Source organism: Plasmopara halstedii (assembly GCF_900000015.1).
Source record: "Plasmopara halstedii genome assembly, contig: Scaffold_526, whole genome shotgun sequence".
NCBI lineage: Eukaryota > Oomycota > Peronosporomycetes > Peronosporales > Peronosporaceae > Plasmopara > Plasmopara halstedii.
The window spans coordinates 934524-953558 of NW_020187446.1; the positions used below are offsets into that span (position 1 = coordinate 934524).

Genomic DNA, 19035 nt, shown 5'->3' on the forward strand with positions numbered 1-19035 from the left:
TGCGATATTTTAGCTTGTTGCTTCCGACGGAACTTACGGCGTCTAGCGGTACTTTTTTAGTCGTCCTTAATGCCCCTTCATTGGTCACCGCACAGTCTTTATTCAAGGTCGGCGAGGATGAATATAATGTGCACGGTACCAAGGGCACAACAGATTGTGACCTTGAGGACATGGTTGAAACAATGAAGGTCTTGTGTCTAGTGATCGATGAGGGGTTGGCTCAGGTCGCATGAGCATACAGTCGCCGCCAGTCGCCCAGGCTAAATTTCAAGTCAGGTAGCCGGACAAATGCAAAAGAGTAGGTGTGAGCTCAAGGACATCATCTGAACCAATTAAGATGCATAGGATGCGAGGTCTGCTTTGCTGTTTGCCTGACCCGGTCTAAACTACATCAGAAGAAGCGTACGTTCATCGTCACCCTCTTGCAACAACAAGTTGCTAATCCTATCAGAGTTGATGGAATCTCCCTCAGACCGGTCCAGATCAGTAGAATATCAACCAATCAAGCGTTGAGGTACGGCCTTACCTAAGCTATCTGGAAAGTGAAAGTAGCGGCTCACATACTCGAAAGACAAATATTTTACGAATATTTCTAGTTCTCCCAGCTGACGCTTCTGTCGAAAGGTGTACGTAGACGTATTTTGAAAGCACAGTCTAGTTTAGAACGAGCTTCCAAACTTGACCAACGGCAACAACACTATTCCATCACTCATCAAAATACTTGCAAGAGCACATAACTCCATTTTAAGATTATCTAGTCTCACAAACTTCGATCCTCAAGTCAAAAAACAATAGTATCGAGCATAGCACCAAGACACTGCACTGTGTTAAGAGCCATGATTTCGTACACGTCATTCTCCAGATGCTTCTTGGGGTCCAATTTGCCGACATTCAGCACCTCGAGTTCTTCCGGTGTCTTCTCCTCTTCTTCTTGGACTCGCGTGTTATACTGCTCCGTAAGAGCCAGCATGCTCTGCAAATTTAGCCAAAACGTACATCATTAGATAATTTAAGCGGTATCGCTGCTGTAATATTCTAGATTGTACCTTGACGGTCTTTTCGTTTTCCTTAGAGTGGTCTTCAAATTTGGTAAGCACAAGTCCATCACTCCACGTATTTTTATGTAGATTCATGAGCATTTGCTCTTCTAGTTCATTCTTGCGGTAGTCGATTGCTATCGAGTAATAGTGACGGTTAAGGCCGTGAATGAGCGCTTGGATCGACGGTTTATTCAGATGGCCGATATTTGAAGTGGTTTGCCGTGGCTCTTGCCCCATCATCATGAGCTGCGGATTGATGAGGCGAAAAGCGTCAATTACCACTTTACCTTTCACACTCTGTATGGGATCCACAACAACAGCGACAGCACGTGGATTCAAAGCTTCAAAACTTTGTTGCGTGTTGATATCTACGCCGGAGAGCCAGCAGCCAAATCCTGGGTGTGAGTGATACCAGCCAACAACCATTTCTGCCCTTCCTGTTTGCTTGAGCATCTCGAGCATCTTCATCTGAAAGACCGGATCTACAGCTTCCACACTTACACCCGTTCCACTCTGCGGCATGGCAAAAACGTCGATACAATTGACCGTGTAGTCATCCACAAATTCACCTAGCATGAGACCCATCACTTCCATTGGAACACCAGCGCGGCCTAATGATGTGACATAAAAAGCATTTAAGTAATGATTAAACGGAATCTGCAGGCAAGAAGTTCTTGATACCATGCTTGAGCATTTTAAGCAGCGCTAACGATGAGATATGTACTTTTTCGGCGGTATCGACTAGTGGACCATCAGATCCGGGACCTCCTTGACCCGGGAGCCCCGGAAGATTGCCGAAAAGGCGCTGCAGTCGGTCCATCGTTGAGGTCGGGGCTTGGAAGATTCAAATTAAGTCAAACAATGGTGTAGATTACATCGCATAGAGAACGTAATCAAAAGATGGAAACGCCACCAAGAGGGATAAAGTCACCAATACCTGCATCGTCCAAGCAATTGCACGCTCGGATCAAGCATCAAATGGAGAGCGAAATGGACGTTGAAGTAAATCCGGAAATTGAGCGCATGGGTGATGAGGTACCCGTGCATGCAGCTGCCATCAAGCCGGTGGTCGATGACTTTGACGATGACGATCTCGACTGAAAAAAAGCATTTACTTTACTATTTAAATGCTTGCACCTGAAGAACGGCAAGACAAGTCTAAAGCTATGGAAGGATAGCAAAAATACAGACATCAAACCGTAATTGGTGGTACAATCCACACAACGTCGTTCTATATTTGTTTTAAACACGACCATTCTCCTTGACCGCAGTAAAGAAGACGCAGTCGTAAACAGTCTTCATCATACTTTTAATATTGTTTGCGTAAAAACATTCGCGTTGCGACTCCTTTTGAATGCGGAAATTGTACGTGTTCATGACGTGCTTGATCTCTTCGTACGAAAGCTCTATTGACTGTTCATAGCGATCGTCGTCGTCACCACCTGCGTTTTGCCAATGGTACAGCAGTGGCCCTAGATTAATCCAGAAGCCGCCAGGCTTTAGCATACGCTCGAATGCGGCGATATACTCGATCACGTTGGGTGCCGCATCGATGAAGAAACACGTCACAATGCAGTCCCAGCATTCTACAAGTAAGAAATACTCATTAGCTTCGCATTTGTAGCCAATAATTTTTAGAAGTTGACCCGCCTTTATCATTTGCGTACGCTTCTAAAAATTCACCAGCACACATGGAAAAGTCTGAAGCAATGGCAGAATCTGAGTTAAGACCTAAAATCTCCGCAGGTGATACGTCCGGGATTGCTACGGGGCGCAGCAAGTCTGTAATACTTAGTGCATTTGACGGATTGTGAATCCATGGATGTATTTCAAATTGCAGTGGCTGAGGTGCCCTATTGACAACCCAAAGAGCAATAATTAGGCGGTTGTTGCAAACAGTAAGACATCAAAACGAATAAACACAAACTACCAATTAAGGATGAAATTGCTAGCGAACAGCATTTGATATGAAAACTCGTTACCCTGGACTGCGTAACCCTTAGCAGCAATCTCAAGTGCAAGCCGTCCCAAACCTGCTCCAGGCAGCAGCACACGAGGACGATTAAGTCTGCCAATGCCAGTCGAAGCACTTGTTAGATCGTGACATCACGACAAAGTACCCTTACTAAAACTCTTACGGGTTATCTTTATCTACAAACAGAACACGACACAACTCCTTGATAATGGGTGAATAGCACATCTCTCGCTCTTTCTTTCCCTGCAGCACTCCACTTTTTTAACGACTCGAGCATTTCAAGCACACACATTTCATTACCAAACATCAACGGACCTCGTCGGACCAATCGCGCACGAATTGGTGTAGTGTGCTTTTAAGCTTCGAAAAATGACGAGGAGGACTTTGCAACGGAGTTCGCGGTACTACTTCAGGCAATTCGACAGCTGGTCCATTTTTCAACTGTGCCTGCACTACGCGTTCGAAAAATATCTGATTGTGGTGTGTCGCGTTGACAAAGTGGTGCAGATTGCGAAAAGTGGACCCTTGTGGCAAGCGACGCTGCATCTCAACGGGCATGGCCTGCATATGTTTCTTACGACGGTAAATTTCACGCATCATATAGGATTCATACTCGCGAAACGACAGTAGCACTGACTGGTAATGCTCTTGCTCTTCCGGATCCTGCTCCATTGCTGCAATTGCAATATTATCAAATGATGTGGTTTACATACCCCTTTTGACATAAAATCAGTGCACAAAACAAAGATGTCCCAAAGCCGCATCTTACCGCTCGGTAGGTTGCTTAATGGCACTCCAATCTGTCTTTGCATTTTCATGGATCATGAGTTAATGCCTTACGATTTCTCCTAAATATTTTATGCGTGCGCTGTTCCTTAGAGCTGATTGACAAATGCATCGGTTCCAGACTCTGGATCGTCATGAAGGGTGATAAGGAGTTCCTCGGTACGCTTCGAGGTTTCGACGACTACGTTAGTAAGTGATTTAGATGATCATGTGTCTTTTGCTGGATACTCCGAAAAATTGCTGATCGACCCTTGCTTTGTGGGACTGCATATTTTACTTCAGATATGGTACTAGACGATGTGACTGAGTAGTACGTTGTGCATTCAATCGCAGCTTTGCTGCTTGCTGACAAGCGATTTTACGTGTAGTGAGATTACTCCAGATGGAAAACGCGAGGTGAAGCTTGATCAGGTGTTGCTTAACGGCAACAATGTCTGCCTAGTAAGTTGTCATCGTATTACTGTTTTGCGTGTCAGTGCAATTGAACTATGCGTCTTAATGCTACAGCTAGTGCCTGGAGGCTTTCCGACCACAGCCCAGACCAATTAATAGGTAGCAATTGAATGTTAAGTTTCAAAGAAAATGAAGCACCACGAGATTTATGTCTCATCTGTTAGCACCTCGTTCAAGACACAGGACCGATAATAGGTTTGCGCCACCAACTCACTGTCTTTTCCTACCCGTGAGTAACATAGCGAAAATACACCTTACAACCGTTTTATTGCTATCAAATGAATTGTATAACTTTTTGCTCTGGGTATGTGGTCAAGAGTGAGTTTTATTTCTTGGCCTTCTCCGCATTGTTTGTCTTCAAGGCTTGGCGGTTCAGTAGAACAAGAAAGCGATGCTGCTCTTCCATTTCAGTTATGTTGTCAAAGCCCACACGTTCCAGCTCTCCTAGCGTGGGTTTTGGGTCAAGCAACCTGAAGAGCCACTCAGGGTATTCGACCTTATCCTTGATCATCGGGTGTGTGCCGTCTTTGAGAATGTTGGTGGGCACAAATTTAGCTAAGTCTACGACTTCTTCCATTATAGCAGCAGTCTTGCTCTTGGCTGCAAATGAACGCACTCCAGTCGTCAGTGGCTTGGTCAGACGTCGCAGCATTTTTCGTATTTGTGGCACAGAATATTTTCATAAATGACTTGCATGAAAACAGAAACCTGTTATATCGGATATGAATCATACTACTACTTAGCAATGATCATAAATATTAAATGGGCAAGCAAAGGAAACGGCGTTCCGAAAATTCAAGCAAGGGGCAAGCCTTCGCCCAAACATGCCTGAATAACATGCGACTTGATAACGACAAGAAACAACAGAATCGCCGTCGTATGCGCGTAGTGCAGCTGCAACGATTAGTCGATCGCAAGTTGCAAGACCTGCGCGCATTTCCAAAAACACCGCCGTCTCCTACGGCTTCAGCGCGCAAGGGTCCTACATCTCCTTCAAAATGGAAGCTAAAGGGTGCAGCACGACCAGCCGCGCTTCTAGCTAGAATTGCAGCTGGAGAGTTGGATGAATGTGGTAACGAGTATCCCAAACCCGTGGAGACTTTCGACTTATACGAGAAGGCACTCAGGGACGGTGATTTGGCACAGCACAAGGACATTGTGGAGTACATCAGGTAAAGTCTAGCGCAAATTAGCTGATTTTTATCATAGTTTGAAGTGGGGACTGACTCACTGACTGCAGTCTTTTAAAACAGCTTGCGGTAGCGTGTTGCGAGGCGGGAATGCCTGATCGGGGCATCAAGAGCTACGAATTATGCATGACTTTAGACAAAAATGACACGATTCGTTCGTGTGAAGGACTTGTATGTGTATTGATTGATGAAGGTCGTGGAGTGGATGCTCGGGCATTAATTGAGAAGCACATGGACGAAAAGTCAGCGGTGTTGGCGTATTGCGAGGTGATTATTGAGTACGTGTCATGGGAGGTGCTCGAGGAAGAAGGATCATCCGAAGCGGCTGTGCAAAAGGCTTTACGTAAGGCATATGAATTGAATCCGTTTATAGCTGTCGTCATAGCGTACCACGACACCTTTTTACAAGTTGTAGAATATGTGGATGAGATAAAAAATCCAAAGCGAGGATCCATTGAAGAAGCGTTTCGTTATGTTTTGAAGAATATTGGCGTCTGGGTGGATACTGTGGGAGCTTGCCACTGGATTGAGAAAGAGTTGGATGTGTTTACTGAGATCATTCCAACAAAGGAAGATGTGTCCGACGAAATGTACCTTGGTATGTACGAAACAGCCGTCGATATGCACAAGGAACTGCTTGCTGGAGCTCAGGCTGATGTTGCCGGCGCAAATGATGAGGGAGACAGCGAAGATGATTTCAACCCTGAAGAAATATAGAGTCTCGCAACGAAAAAATAATCTCGTATGTTAATATGACTTCATTTTTGTAGAAAAGATCGCTAATAAACTATTGTGTGATACTCTGACGTTGACCTACTCTCGACATAAAAAAGCACCAAGTGTTTGTCATGCATGGTATTCAACCCTAACTGTTGCCACTAAAAACCCTTTTATTACTCCATTTTAACTGACTAAACGGAAGAAGATAAAGTCAACATATTGTATTCGGACACGCTTGGAAATGACACTGCGGCACCGAAGGGGTGGATCAGTGTCGACAGCATCTAACTGGTAGCAGATGAAGCATCCGAATTGTAAGGAATCCTCCAGAATGTGCTACCACTGCACTTTGGATTGAACTCACTGTAATCTGTCACATCTGGCAAACTGATTTGGTGTTGAAAGTACTGGCTAGCTTTTGAATCCCCCTGGGCGGAGTTTACAGAAAAAAGTGGACTCAAAAGCTGATCGCATTTCGGGGTTGCCGTTAACTTTGCGCCGAAAAAGCCAAAACTCAAATAGTTTGCATAATTAACGCATCGAGGTTGGGTTCGCTCCACCAAGGAACGAATCAAGATCCTTCAAAGCTGCGCGCGAGGATGCACTAACGTGCAGAAAATATGTATAAAACGTTCATCACGTTGACAAGTTGAAGCAAATGACCTCGCCCAAACATCGTTCGCGAAAGGCAAGAAATGGCGGATTGTAGAAATCTTATCAATACATGATATCTGACCCGCTTTTGAAGGCGGGACAAGGCGGTAACGGTCTCTGAGCTAGTATGGCTCGTATCGAGACCATAAGCTTTTCTACTCATATCAAGGAAGCAATGGAAGTAACATATATTGCTGAGTATGAATTTCGCGCCGCGGGAGCTGGATAGGGTACACTTTGTTGGTGCTCCAAAGGCGATAGGCTTCAGCAAAGCTGAGAAGAAGAGGGTTCTTAAAGCTACTAAGAAGCTTCGCCAAGATCGTAGTTTTTTGTCTGCGTAGTACAACTTACAAACTCCTTGCTCTAAGCTCAGCAATACGAACTGTCGATCTCCCACGCAATTGTGGATAGCGACCCCCCCGGCAAAATGTCGAGTTCCACTAGGATCAGGAAGGCCCACTAGAAGACAATTGGCTTTTTGTAGCTTGTGGAGCCTATGGTCAATAGGACTCAACGTTTTAAGGAGGAAGCCTATCTAAGATGGTTGGAGCTTACAGCCCATGGCTCGTTGGCTAAAGGTACCAATGTCCCAGGGTTTGTGAAGATCAAAGAAGGCTATATTACAATATCTGGAGCGTTGTGCAAATACGTACGGCGCGCGACTGTCGACATTATCAGATATTACGCGGGTGAATGGAAGATGCCAAGAATGCATATGATATGCATGCGTCGTTTGACGTGGAATCTGGTATAAGCGGAGAATGTTAACCTTGAAGCGAAGCTAAGAAATATGACCAAGTAGACCGTTTCCTCCTCCTGGACTTAGATTTATGATACGGTCTCAACCTTGGTTGTCGTGCCTGGAACGCCATGAACCATCAATCGATTGGTAGAAAAACATGCCAATTCTTTTCCTGGCGGGGCTTTCGGGAGTCATGAACCCATCTCTGCCAGGAGTGTAAGCGCGTTTGGCACAGGAAAAAAAATCTGATAGCTTCATTTATGACTTGGGGTAATTTACAGCTGATAGCAATGATATTGCTAGGTGACTTGCGGATGAATTGAAAGGCAAAACCGGCAGTAAGCCACGGCCTCAGAATGAGACAAAAAGAATTATTCTCAGCGTGCAACTTTGCTTAATGAATAATAGTAGCTGAGATCTCGTGTCTCCTGTGTTACGGCCAGCAAAATGTTAGCTACGAGTAGATACGTCAGGCTCAGAAGATAGCAACATTGACTCATTTTGGTCGCGATATGATGGGATTGTTAAGCTAGCATACTTGTGTGACGGGCCTTACGTGCTGAGCAGTGTAGCTTTGAGTAAGGGGCAAGAAAGATTACTTACATGTAAAAAAGTGACCGAAGAAGGCTTAGAGATTACATGTCTCCCCTCATTAGAAGCGCTTAGAAGCGCTGGAGAAATTTTCCCTCGATTAGATGCACAAGGCATTGCAAGACGGTGAAGGCTCCAAAATGGTACCATTGGTATCGGATGAGGAGCTGATATCGTCATCCGTCTCATGGATGAGTCCATCAATGAAGACACTCGTAAAGCACTGGTTAAAAGTAGTGGGGCAACTATCCTCAAGGGCTCGACAAATCCTTTAATTTCTTCGTTGAGGAAGCATCAACATGTAGTGTCAAGAGATACACTACACATGTATCCTCTAGTGGAATGAGTTGTTTTTTTAGCTGACTTCTGAAGCAAAATCTTGCGCAAACCGATACCACGGGTATAGTTCGACATTGCTGACGCTTTTTTGTGTGCAAAGCACGAAGCAGATGTTACGCGATTAAGTATACTTTCCCTGTAAGAAAAGCCACCGGAAAGTTGCGATTGATATATGAATATAATAATATATGCCACGATCCCAGCGCAAGCGCCGATTTCCATAAAGGACGTGCTGCAGAACAGCATTGTCAGCTGCACTATAATCAGTGTCCTTGAATGATGGATATATTTCTACTGGTGGTGAGATAGAGCAAAGTTCCTCTCGCTAGATGCTCTGAGAGTGGATGATTATATCACAAGAGCTGAATAAGACACTGGCGACGTTAAATCCGCTGATGATGAAGCTGTTCAATTTACGTCGTGACCGTGCACAACCTATTTCGATGAGTTCATCAGCCGTAGTCGCGGAGAGCCACATAAAGCACTTGCAAGCTATATGCGCTCAAATAAGCTATATGTCAATATCGATTACTCTGAAGGACGTCTTGGCGCCGATGGGGAGTTCAGTCTGGAATGCTTCGTTCGGAGCCAGGACCTGCGAGCAGATCTCACAGTAATAAAGGCTATTGTGGAATTGCTCGGCCATTTTCCCAGAACAAAAGACTTGATGAAGCGTTTTGACTGACCAACTACTTAAAAATCTAGTGCGAACCATGCCGGCATGGCACGGATGTCGCTTTAGCAAGATGTCGAATGATGTGAGGGTGCAACACAAGAGACGGCTTATAAGATGAAGAATGAATGCATATGTGCCCTCGTTTTGGCCCTTCCTAATCCAAATTGACCACCCTATCTCGTCCTTGACATTCAGCCTCTTCTGTATGTTGTAGATGCCAATTACATGATGGCGAAACGCGCTTGACTTTCGACATCGATACCGTTGAGGATACAGTCAAGCCGTTCTTCGACGTTATTCGTTAATATGGCTTGCCGGTAGTCATTGCATCGGGTAAAATTTGCGATTCACAGCACAATTTCGGCGAATTTGTTCAAAGTGCTAGATATGAGATTGGACTGAACCCGTCGGCCACCTGCAAACAGATGGTTGGCTGGAATGCGTGGATAGAATGGCAAAGAAAATTCGCCTTTGCGCGGAGAGAATAAGATGTTAGAGCGAACTGCACAAACGAATAGACTTGCGTGAAACTACATGCCCCTACAGACCTAACTTATTTTACATGAATGGTTTGGCCAACTCCCGGGTGCCTTTGACATCGCTTTGCTGTGGCTTCGATTTTATTGGGGGAGGACCGTCGATTGAATTTAAATTGTTAATTAGAGCATGCTACCCTTCGTCGCAAAGTTATATACTTAATCACCGTGAGATTAAGCGACATGCGCAGAGTTCGCGACGTGATGACTGAGAGTCAGCAAAGACAAAAGTAAAACGCCGATATCAAGGTAGGCATCAGACACTTGAATATGCTGTGGGATGAGGGTTTGGTTAGATGCAGTCAATCTACCTACACATACGGTGATTGCGTTCTAATTCTAAGTTGCGACCGTATAACAAACCGATCATAGTCACCGCAAAATACGGATTGATTTATATGTCTTCAATGCTCCAAATAAAACTTAGGATACATCCTGTGTTCTGCGTGGGTTTACTATGGCCATACCACGGTTTGTTCCTTCGAGCCAGTGTCATCTGAAGATATCCGATGCAGACGAAGCGGCGACTTCAGTCCACTGTAGCAGATCTACTCTCTGATCTAGAGTAGTGACACGATTCTGAGCCGCTGATGATGCTTCATGTCAGGCCACTTGATATCGAAGCTCACCGAGATCAGAATCACCTCGCTAGACGCACGCCGTGATTCTTGGAGCAAGCTGACGGTTCGCGCAACCAAGAGTGCTCACAAGAGCCAGCTGCGGGAGATTCAGTATTTGCCGCATTGCTTGTTGGGCAAGGGTTTGCTCGCTTTCACATCGGGCGTTTGTAGACCGGCGGATACACCAGAGCCGTGACCAGTATCTGAAATGCTCTCAATAGGCAGTCTTATAAGCGTTTGAGGTTACGAGTCGAGGCGATTGCCCTTCTGCCATGGTCACTTACGACCTTGCCCCTGCCTTCACCTATCTTGAGGAAGAGGCAGGGCTGCACGTCCCTGCGCGCTTACCACTTGCGGGTAGCGAACAACCCTGTGGAGAGGAATACATCTAGCTGTTAGTTCTTACAGCTGTCAAAGGAATACTAACGGGGCTGTAAGCCGCAGGAATAGGATGTGATTTGTCGTCTGCTTAGTGGTTTGAAATGCGAAGTCCACAAATCGGTTAAAGGTCCATCCGGACATCGCATCGCTTAGGCTGCCTGAAGGTAGGCTTGACGGCCTGCTTCTCTCAACCAGCGCGTGAGCCAAGTGTTGTAAACACCGGTACTTTTGCCAGCCTTCAGTAATAAATTACTCTTTCATGGAGGGCTCAAGTTTCCCCAACCGCTGCTGTAATATTTAATTTCCTCGAGTTGAATCTGTCAATCTTGCTCAAACGCTTAGCCGGGCTGATCTCAGCAATTCGATCAATATCGAGAAGAATTTCTCGTTAGACCAAGACCGCTTCGTGATGTCGCGACGGCGTCAATATGCGCAACAACGCATGATTTACATCGTCGCAAGCGGCTTATAGAAAGCAGGTGCACTCTGACCTTGACGAGGGCGTGTTCGATTACACGTAGTTCCTTGTTCTGAACTTGGTCTTAATTTCTAGATGATGAAACTCAAATGCGATCACGCAATCGTGCCCATCCGCATCTGCTTGAAGCATAGCGCACCATATTGCAATCGTTGAAGAGCCACCGACGGCATGTAAGGCCACGCTGGGTAAATTCGAGGCAGATTCGAGTTTTTATAGTCTTGAAGGGCACACCACCCAGAGCACCTTAGCACCAATCGACAACATTTTTTGAGAGATTGGCGAATAGCCATGCTATATCGCCATAATTCACCCTATACTTACTAGTCATACCAAGCCCCTTCCTCACTCCTATCGTGACTGAGTAACCGGTCGTTATAGCAACGGCCTTCAATTTTACAGGATCTGCCTGCGGGCTCTACTTTCTAATGAAGCTCAGATCAACAACAAAGAAATCCAAGTCAAATACAATTCAGAGAGAAGATTTCGTATGCGCCGAAGACACACTTGACTTATTGGTGAGTAGAATATTTCAGTGTGTACACTTGAAGACTAATCGCAAGTTTTGTATGTGCTATATACTTCCGACTTTCTGAGTTCTACATGATTGTAAAAGACTATATCGTTGAAACAGTTTGTGCATAGTCACAAATGATCGTCGCTGTGCATGAAAAAGTCCCTGTAACAGGTATGCACTGTAATCATCTGTACTTATTCTTTCCACCCAGGTGACATAAAATGCTATACTCAATAATTGTGTTCAGATTTAACTTTGGCAAATTGTGCATTTATTAGGTGCCAAAGTATCGGAGTTCATGTAACTCCGAAAAGGAGGGGCCTGTGGTATACGTGGGCTACTGCTGGCCGCACGTCAGAAAATGAAAGATTGTAAAACATATATATTTTGTGGCAGTCTAAGTTTTATGAATGCCAAATATACGTACTCTTGACAAAGCACAACTAACTGCTTTCCTAATACGGTAGATGCTCTCAGTATTGCACCTGGTTAGGCGCGCAAAACTAACGTTTTTGCGTTTGTCAACGTCTTGTGTGCAAAGTACACAGCATCTTTTGCCTTGATGTGTCGAGCGTGATAGCTCTGTTATAGGCAAAGCAGCGTCTCTACTATCCGCAAAAGCTGAGCTACCCCTTTCTTTAAGGCAGCGATGCGGTTATAAATCGCTTATGGTGTCTTAACCTAGGCATTACGCTGATAAAGCACAAAGAACGAATCTAGTATTTGGCTCATCTCAGCAATGATAAGATGGTAGGAACATCGAAGAGAGTTGACGTGCAGTCGAAATTGAGGAGGCTCACGAGAGCCGACCACAGCCGGGTCGGTATCCGCCGACACATCTCAATCATGGATTATCATGGGGTAGCTACTTTTACGTGGGGCGTCTGATGTGTCTGTGGACTGCTACCAGTACTTGGTGGAGCGAAATGGATGTCCATATTTTGAATACTCGGGGGTGCTTGGCATTCAGTTTTTTTTGGCAAGACTATTCAAGCACCAAGACCATCTATGACCTGGCGCACACTCGGTCCTTATCTCCCTTGAGAAGAGGCGAGGTCGCCTGTTGCAGCACGCTCTCTGCTGGTGTAAAGTGACCGGCCTTGTGATAAATAGCTTGCTCGGTCAGAAACTGCTACAGCTGTCTTATGGAGACGAGCCAGCAATAACTCAAGGTAATGGATTGTCACCTTTATATCCACGCCGTGCTTTATACTTAGCAAAGTCAAGAGCGCAAATTGATTATGATACTCAGCGAAACTTCAGCCAGCTTCTGGTTCTTGGGGTACATATCTCATGATGGACACGGGTCGCTCTCGCCGTTATTGCTCAAAGCGCAGACGGTTTTCCTTAAGAGTGCTGACCGGTATGCTAAGAAATCACTCAAAAGCGACGTTCTCGAGCTCGCATCGTTTTTGGTGTGAGCGGAAGAGCAAAACGCATAGGCGAGGAAGACCCTCACATCATAGCAATGGAGGCTTCCGAAGCTTTGAAAACATAATCACGCCGTTTTCATTTGGGCAAGAGTCAACATGAATCTTGCGCTTACAGTAGATCAAGCTGAACTCTCTGAGACAAATCCCGAATGTTAATCATAATTGCGAGTTTCGGGGCGGGATGTCGAATTACTTCTTGCCTCTGGAAAAGGTCATGAAGTCCGACGCTCGTGGAACGGGAGTCTGAGCGCAGTATGTCTCTCGTTTTTGAGAGCAGTTAGACCATGCATCGTCGAAAACCTAGGCATCCTTGCCGAGAGTTTTTCTAGCGTGTCATTCGCGAAGACCACGATTATGCTTGCGGCTTGTCGAGTCATTTATATAGATAAACGAGAGGAACTGTCGGTAAAAGTAAACTGTGACGAACATGTATGGTAAAGTGCAGATGGTCGAGCAAATATTGATGCGTATTGGCCGTTCTTGGAAAGGTCAAGTGCAAGTGTTACGCTGCCATTATGGTTTCAAACTGTCTGAAGTCGCTCATCACGCCGTTGTGGAACTCTTTCACGCCTAAGCAAATGGGTGTTCCGCTCACATCATGAGCGATACAAGCTCGACAGAGTTGCATTTGAGGTGCTTCTCAATGTGCTGATTATCGCTCTTCAGGAGTTCCGTCTGCGCTTGGAGCGACTCGTGCCCTCCATGAGAGATATACTTCAGGTACGACCATAATCAGACTTTACAACCTAGCTCACCTCAATGTATTATTGGATTTAGCCTGCACCTCCATAAGACAGCTGTATCAGCTTCTGACCGAGGATACTATTCACCGCAAATTCGGTCGCTTTACACCAGCGGAAAGGATATTGCGACAGGTAACTTTGCTTCTTTCGAAAGAGAGATAAAGGCCGAGTGTGCGCTAGGTCGCATGCGGCCACAGTGCTAAGATGATCTTCCACGAATCGAACGTCAAACACCCTAGGATATTCTAAACAAGGGTATCCATTTTGCTTCACCAAATACTGATAGCCGTCCACAGACACATCAAACGACCCACGTAAAAGCGACCACCCCAGGATAATCGATAATTGAGATGTGACGGCGGATATCGACCCGGCTGTGGTCGGCTCTCGCGAGCTTCCTCAATTTTGACTGCACGTCGACTCTCTTCGAGAGTCACGACATCTTTTCATTGCTGAGATGAGCCAGATACTAGGTTTGCTCTTTGAACTTTATCAACGCAATGTCTGGGTTAGGACATCGTAAGCGATTTACACCCGCATCGCTGCTTCAAAGCAAGGGGTAGCTCAACCAATGCGGATAGTAGAGACACTGCTTTGTCTGTAATAGAGCTATCACGCTCGACACAGAAAAGCCAAACTGTAGTTTGGCTTCAGTAACCCAGCATACAACACCGAATATGCCCGCATTTGCTTTCAAATAATCAACTCAATCCCTATTCTCACCAGGACCATGAACGGGCTGATGTAGCGCGATCGCAAATTAGGGATCTAGACCGCAAACAATGCATGTTTAAGTGGCTTTATCGCATTCAATAAAAGCGTTTGCCCCGAAACATACTCATGTGTGTCTCGCCTGCCTCTGACATCGGCGTGTTGCTTTTGAACATCCTAGCCTTTAGCTGCAGCGTCACGCACATTGCACATGACGCTAAATTTAATCGAAACAAATCACTGATTTTACTAAAACGTGTTGCCACATTACTATCAACAAGTAGCGTATGACCGACATCCCCTCGTTTACTAAAGCCGGAGCCTCGTCGTGGCAGTGTCAAATGCGCCCATCTGTTTACCAAACCGTTTGTGTAAAATGGTGTAAAGCCTAAAGAGGCGTGTACTGCGTTATTAAGCGTGAGCGCAATGAATAAGAGAAACTTGCTCCAGCATCGAGATCTCTCTGCTTGAATGCTTCAAAGGATATCTTCAACATCGCAATTTAAGCACTCCTTACGACCATCTGTTTGCGAATGCTTAGTGATAGATATGTCAGTTCTGGTGCCGAGCACCTTGAAAAATGTTTGCCAGGACTATGTCGGATACAATGGCAACCGGCAAGTCATGCTGGAGATACACATAGTCCAGGAGAAGCATACCTGTAACTCTACCGATCAGAGTATTGCGGACAGTAGCGAGCAATGGGCGCTTTGTAAAGCAATATCTTAGACTTTAAATTCCTTACTTCCCGAAGAACTCAGTAGTGCGACTCATGTTGCGTCTAACCCGGACGCGGTACGTATTTCCTCATCAACATTGGCGACGTCACCGTCGTGATATGCAAAAAATCATATAGGGGGCGACGCGAAAGCGCATCCACTAATACTTCAAGCCGACCTGGCTAACATCTTACCTCAAAGGTATACTCGACAAAGAAAGATTACCATCTTCTAATTATATATGAGAGATGCGGTAACGACGTTGCTATAATCAGCGACACATAATTAACACAGATCACAAACTATTCAGAGCCAAGCAGATGTTTTCTGAACTTGATGAGACATACTACATTGCAAGTAGCTCATGAACAAGGTAGTTATTTCAGCTGGGCTAAGCTGATGTCACACAGGGCGATCATGTTTTTAAGCTCGTTGGCATCAAAGACAGAATGGGAAATGACGACGCTTTAGTTTTTAGCTTTAGCGACCGTCTCCTCACATTATTTGACATCGTTTCCTCTTGGCCTGACCAGCTACTCTTGTGCTGTAAACAAACACATAAAATCTACCTTTAGAAGAGGGGTAGATTTTCTGTCCCGGTACGCAAAGGCTTAATTGCTCAACATCTGTGGACCCACGGTGAGAGCCATCATTTGCGGATGTGCCTCATTAGCACATTCTCGAAATTCGTGAGCGCTTTCAGGCGAGTGATTTCTGCACCTTGTTAATGGCCTACTTGTCCCGGAGACAATTAGCCAAACGTTCCATTTCTAGAAGTAAAGGATACAGTACGGGGTTACACGTACCCTGGTATGAAGGGGCGGGTCACACCAGATGGTGTAACCACACAATGGTGTGGCTACACCTTAACAAGAAGCCACTTAGTGGTGGGATTATCAGTAGTTATGCATTCTAATTAGGTTTTACTATTTAACCAAGAAAACTACAGATTTAGATATGGGCGGCTCTGCCGCAAATAAAACAAAAGAAATTTAGTTTGGATTTTGAACGGGAGAGTGTATCTGCCATAGGTTAAGGTTTTGGGTACCCTTGGAGGTAGCGAATTGCGATTCGCTACACTCATACTGGTTCTAGTATAGTACGTAAGGTTGGTGGCCTTAGCTTAGCTTCCTCTCAGCAAAGAGCTACAGCAGCCCCGCTGCACTTGGTAGACTTGTAGTCAATCTACATCTGAGTCGTTACGACTGATACTCTGTGAGAATGGAGCGATTATCCTATGTGCCTCAGGGCATACAGGATGGGCTTACAAAGCTGATGTCTCTGCTTGGCCCTGAGGGCGTGCAACACCTTGCCTGAAGCGATAAGCGCGCGCCTAGAGTCGTATTCAATTATTAAAATGCTCTGCTTGAGCACTCACAGCAGAAGATGTCGGCGACGAATGACTCCTCTCGACCCAGGCCGCTCATGGTGAGCGTTGAGACCTTCGAGGGTAAGGATGGAGAGAATTTCCTGCTCTGGGTGAGAGAGGCTGAGATGGCTATGGCATCCGCCACGGTCCAGAATGAGCAACAGCGCGTGGCGCTAGCAATCTCTAAGCTCGGTAGTAATGGACGCTGACGCGCGGTACTTTGGTTAAAGCGGCGTTTCCCTCCTGGACGGAGCTGAAGCTGCAGCTGTTACGAGTGTTCTCGCCGCCTATCCAGGCTTATCGCGTGCGATCGTGTTTCCTTGCCGCCCGACAGAGCAAGAAGAAATATATGGACTTTGCCCAAGAGTTGCGTACTCTTGTTGCCGGGATGGCCGATCCGCTCTCCGAGGTGACCACAATGACCGTCTTTATGGAGGGCCACCGCACTGGCGTGGCCAGAATAAAAGTCTTTGGAGTGTAAATCTCTTTATAGAAGCGGTGAATATGGTATTGAATGCTAAATCCAATTTTAAGTCGGCACGTCTAGGTTGGAATGACACCATAATAGCTCGTCGAGCGGGCCTGAGCCAATGGATATCAGCTATGCTGAGAAAGAGGGAGGAGAGCTTCGAGCTGCCGGGCAGCGTTCGAACACCCGATGGCGTTTTTGTCTGCGGAGACACCCGTCACCTTCGGAATAGTTGTCTCCTGCGCAAGATTCGTCAAGGTTCATCGAACCGACATATCGCTTCTCGTCCGTCTGGTTTGTCGCGGGGCGCCCTACTGGGGAAGAGCTGAGTTTTGTTGAGTTTAAAAGAGGTAAAGGGCAGCAGGGCCTAGCCCCGAATAGCTCCGTGCTCTTGAACACGGAGCGTGTATGCAAGCCGAGCTTTGAGAAGCCATGGGAGATCCTTCTCGACTTCGGGGCGTCGGGCAATTATACTCGACGCTCCATGATAGATGGAAGTCCGATGTATGCTGAGGCGCTGTAAGCGCCGTTGAGTGACAACGTCACTGTTCGCTTAGCAACGGGGACTTGCGGCACTGTGTCGAGGGTCTCTGTGTACCTCGGTTTCAAGTTTCTTGACTTTGATAGCGTGGAATGCTACTAAGTCTTAGACTTGGATTCATGGTATGACCTTATCCTTCGTATGGCATGGTTGGAACACCATGAGCCATGGATTGATTGGAGGTCAAATACCTTGGGCGCTACGCGAACGTCTCCTGGTGGAGCTTTGAACCCACCTGTGCTAGGAAGCAGAAGCGCTATTGGCGCGGGCACTGAACCGAGACGATCACTGTGCTGGAGGTTGAAGTATCCAAGTTGGTTAACACCGAAGTGTATCGGACAGGAGTCCCGAGCATGGCTCGTGGGCTGAACGTGGAGTGGCACGTAACCTAGCACTGAGCAAAGCAAATGATGCATGCCAAGTGTGGCATGGTTGGACGAGGTCCGGGGCATCTTGGGCAAGGTCCTTCAGATGCGCGTGGAGTGGTACGTTATCCACTGGACGAAGACTGCAAAATTAGCAGCTCTCCGTAACATTCAGTATCCGGTGGAGCATGGAGTGGGGACACTGGATGACGCTAAGTGCGTGTCCCTACTGGTCTCATCGAGACATGAAGTTTCCGTGGAGAGGCAACCGCGACGCCGTGTATTATCTGCAAGATGCAGGGCGTCGACCCTAACCCAGGGTGTGTCTACCGTAGTTAATAGCGCACAGCTATACACCCTCGTCAAAGGTGTGACGAGGGAGGAAGACGGTGAGGTCACCCTCGAGGCTATTCCTGCGGTGATTCTCTTCTTGAGCTGGACGAGATGTCCTATGAAGAGTATTGGAAACAGGCGACTTAGCCGGCATGGTCATTATACGACCAGACGAGGAGATCAATTCCTCGTCCCTTCTAAATGAAGCAGTCTTGGATGCTGAACGCACGAAATAAATCTTCGATTCTATAGAAAACCTCGGATCCGCACTATCCTTTGGTAAAGGAATTTCATGACGTCATCCTTAAAGACCCGCTGTCGGTCCTACCTCCAGATCGAGGTGTGCGTTATGAGATCGACCTGGTTCCGGGAATTAAATAATGCATCCCACGTCAATGGCCCCTACCCAAGCAGCAGTGTGAAGTCGTTGACGCATTCTTCAGTACGAAGCACGACGCAGAAATGGCGCGTGAAAGCAAGTCTCCCCACTCGACACCAATACTTTGTGTCCGGAAACCGAACGGCAAATGGCGTATCGCTCACGCTTACAAAAAGTGCAGCGGGGCTGCCGTAGCTTTGCGCATAGAGGAAGCGTCATTTAGGTCACCGACCTTACGTTCTTCACAAGAACCAGTACGAGTGTAGCGAATCGCA

The 19035-nt window shown here is 46.3% G+C and overlaps 4 protein-coding genes across 4 annotated transcripts; 2 read left to right on the top strand and 2 right to left on the bottom strand.

Annotated features, from left to right (window-relative positions):
- Nucleotides 1-781: 781 nt before the first annotated feature.
- PHALS_11229 (26s proteasome non-atpase regulatory subunit 14) lies at nucleotides 782-3687 on the bottom strand (the record flags this gene model as incomplete). Its single annotated transcript, XM_024726787.1, has 10 exons — nucleotides 782-973; nucleotides 1047-1651; nucleotides 1722-1874; nucleotides 1978-2001; nucleotides 2348-2626; nucleotides 2691-2741; nucleotides 2832-2893; nucleotides 2971-3108; nucleotides 3179-3258; nucleotides 3331-3687. 10 exons carry the CDS (start codon nucleotides 3685-3687, stop codon nucleotides 782-784), a joined length of 1941 nt encoding a protein of 646 aa, XP_024577429.1.
- Nucleotides 3688-3762: 75 nt separating this feature from the next.
- On the top strand, nucleotides 3763-4350 carry PHALS_11230 (U6 snRNA-associated Sm-like protein; the record flags this gene model as incomplete). Its single annotated transcript, XM_024726788.1, has 5 exons — nucleotides 3763-3790; nucleotides 3895-3990; nucleotides 4084-4111; nucleotides 4170-4242; nucleotides 4309-4350. 5 exons carry the CDS (start codon nucleotides 3763-3765, stop codon nucleotides 4348-4350), a joined length of 267 nt encoding a protein of 88 aa, XP_024577430.1.
- Nucleotides 4351-4579: 229 nt separating this feature from the next.
- PHALS_11231 (Mitochondrial/chloroplast ribosomal protein L54/L37) lies at nucleotides 4580-4906 on the bottom strand (the record flags this gene model as incomplete). Its single annotated transcript, XM_024726789.1, has 1 exon — nucleotides 4580-4906. The coding sequence occupies one exon, from the start codon at nucleotides 4904-4906 to the stop codon at nucleotides 4580-4582; it is 327 nt and encodes a 108-aa protein (XP_024577431.1).
- Nucleotides 4907-5091: 185 nt separating this feature from the next.
- PHALS_11232 (uncharacterized protein) lies at nucleotides 5092-6161 on the top strand (the record flags this gene model as incomplete). The annotated part of the gene is made up of 2 exons (XM_024726790.1): nucleotides 5092-5426; nucleotides 5495-6161. The coding sequence occupies 2 exons, from the start codon at nucleotides 5092-5094 to the stop codon at nucleotides 6159-6161; spliced, it is 1002 nt and encodes a 333-aa protein (XP_024577432.1).
- Between the last annotated feature and the right edge of the window lie 12874 nt (nucleotides 6162-19035).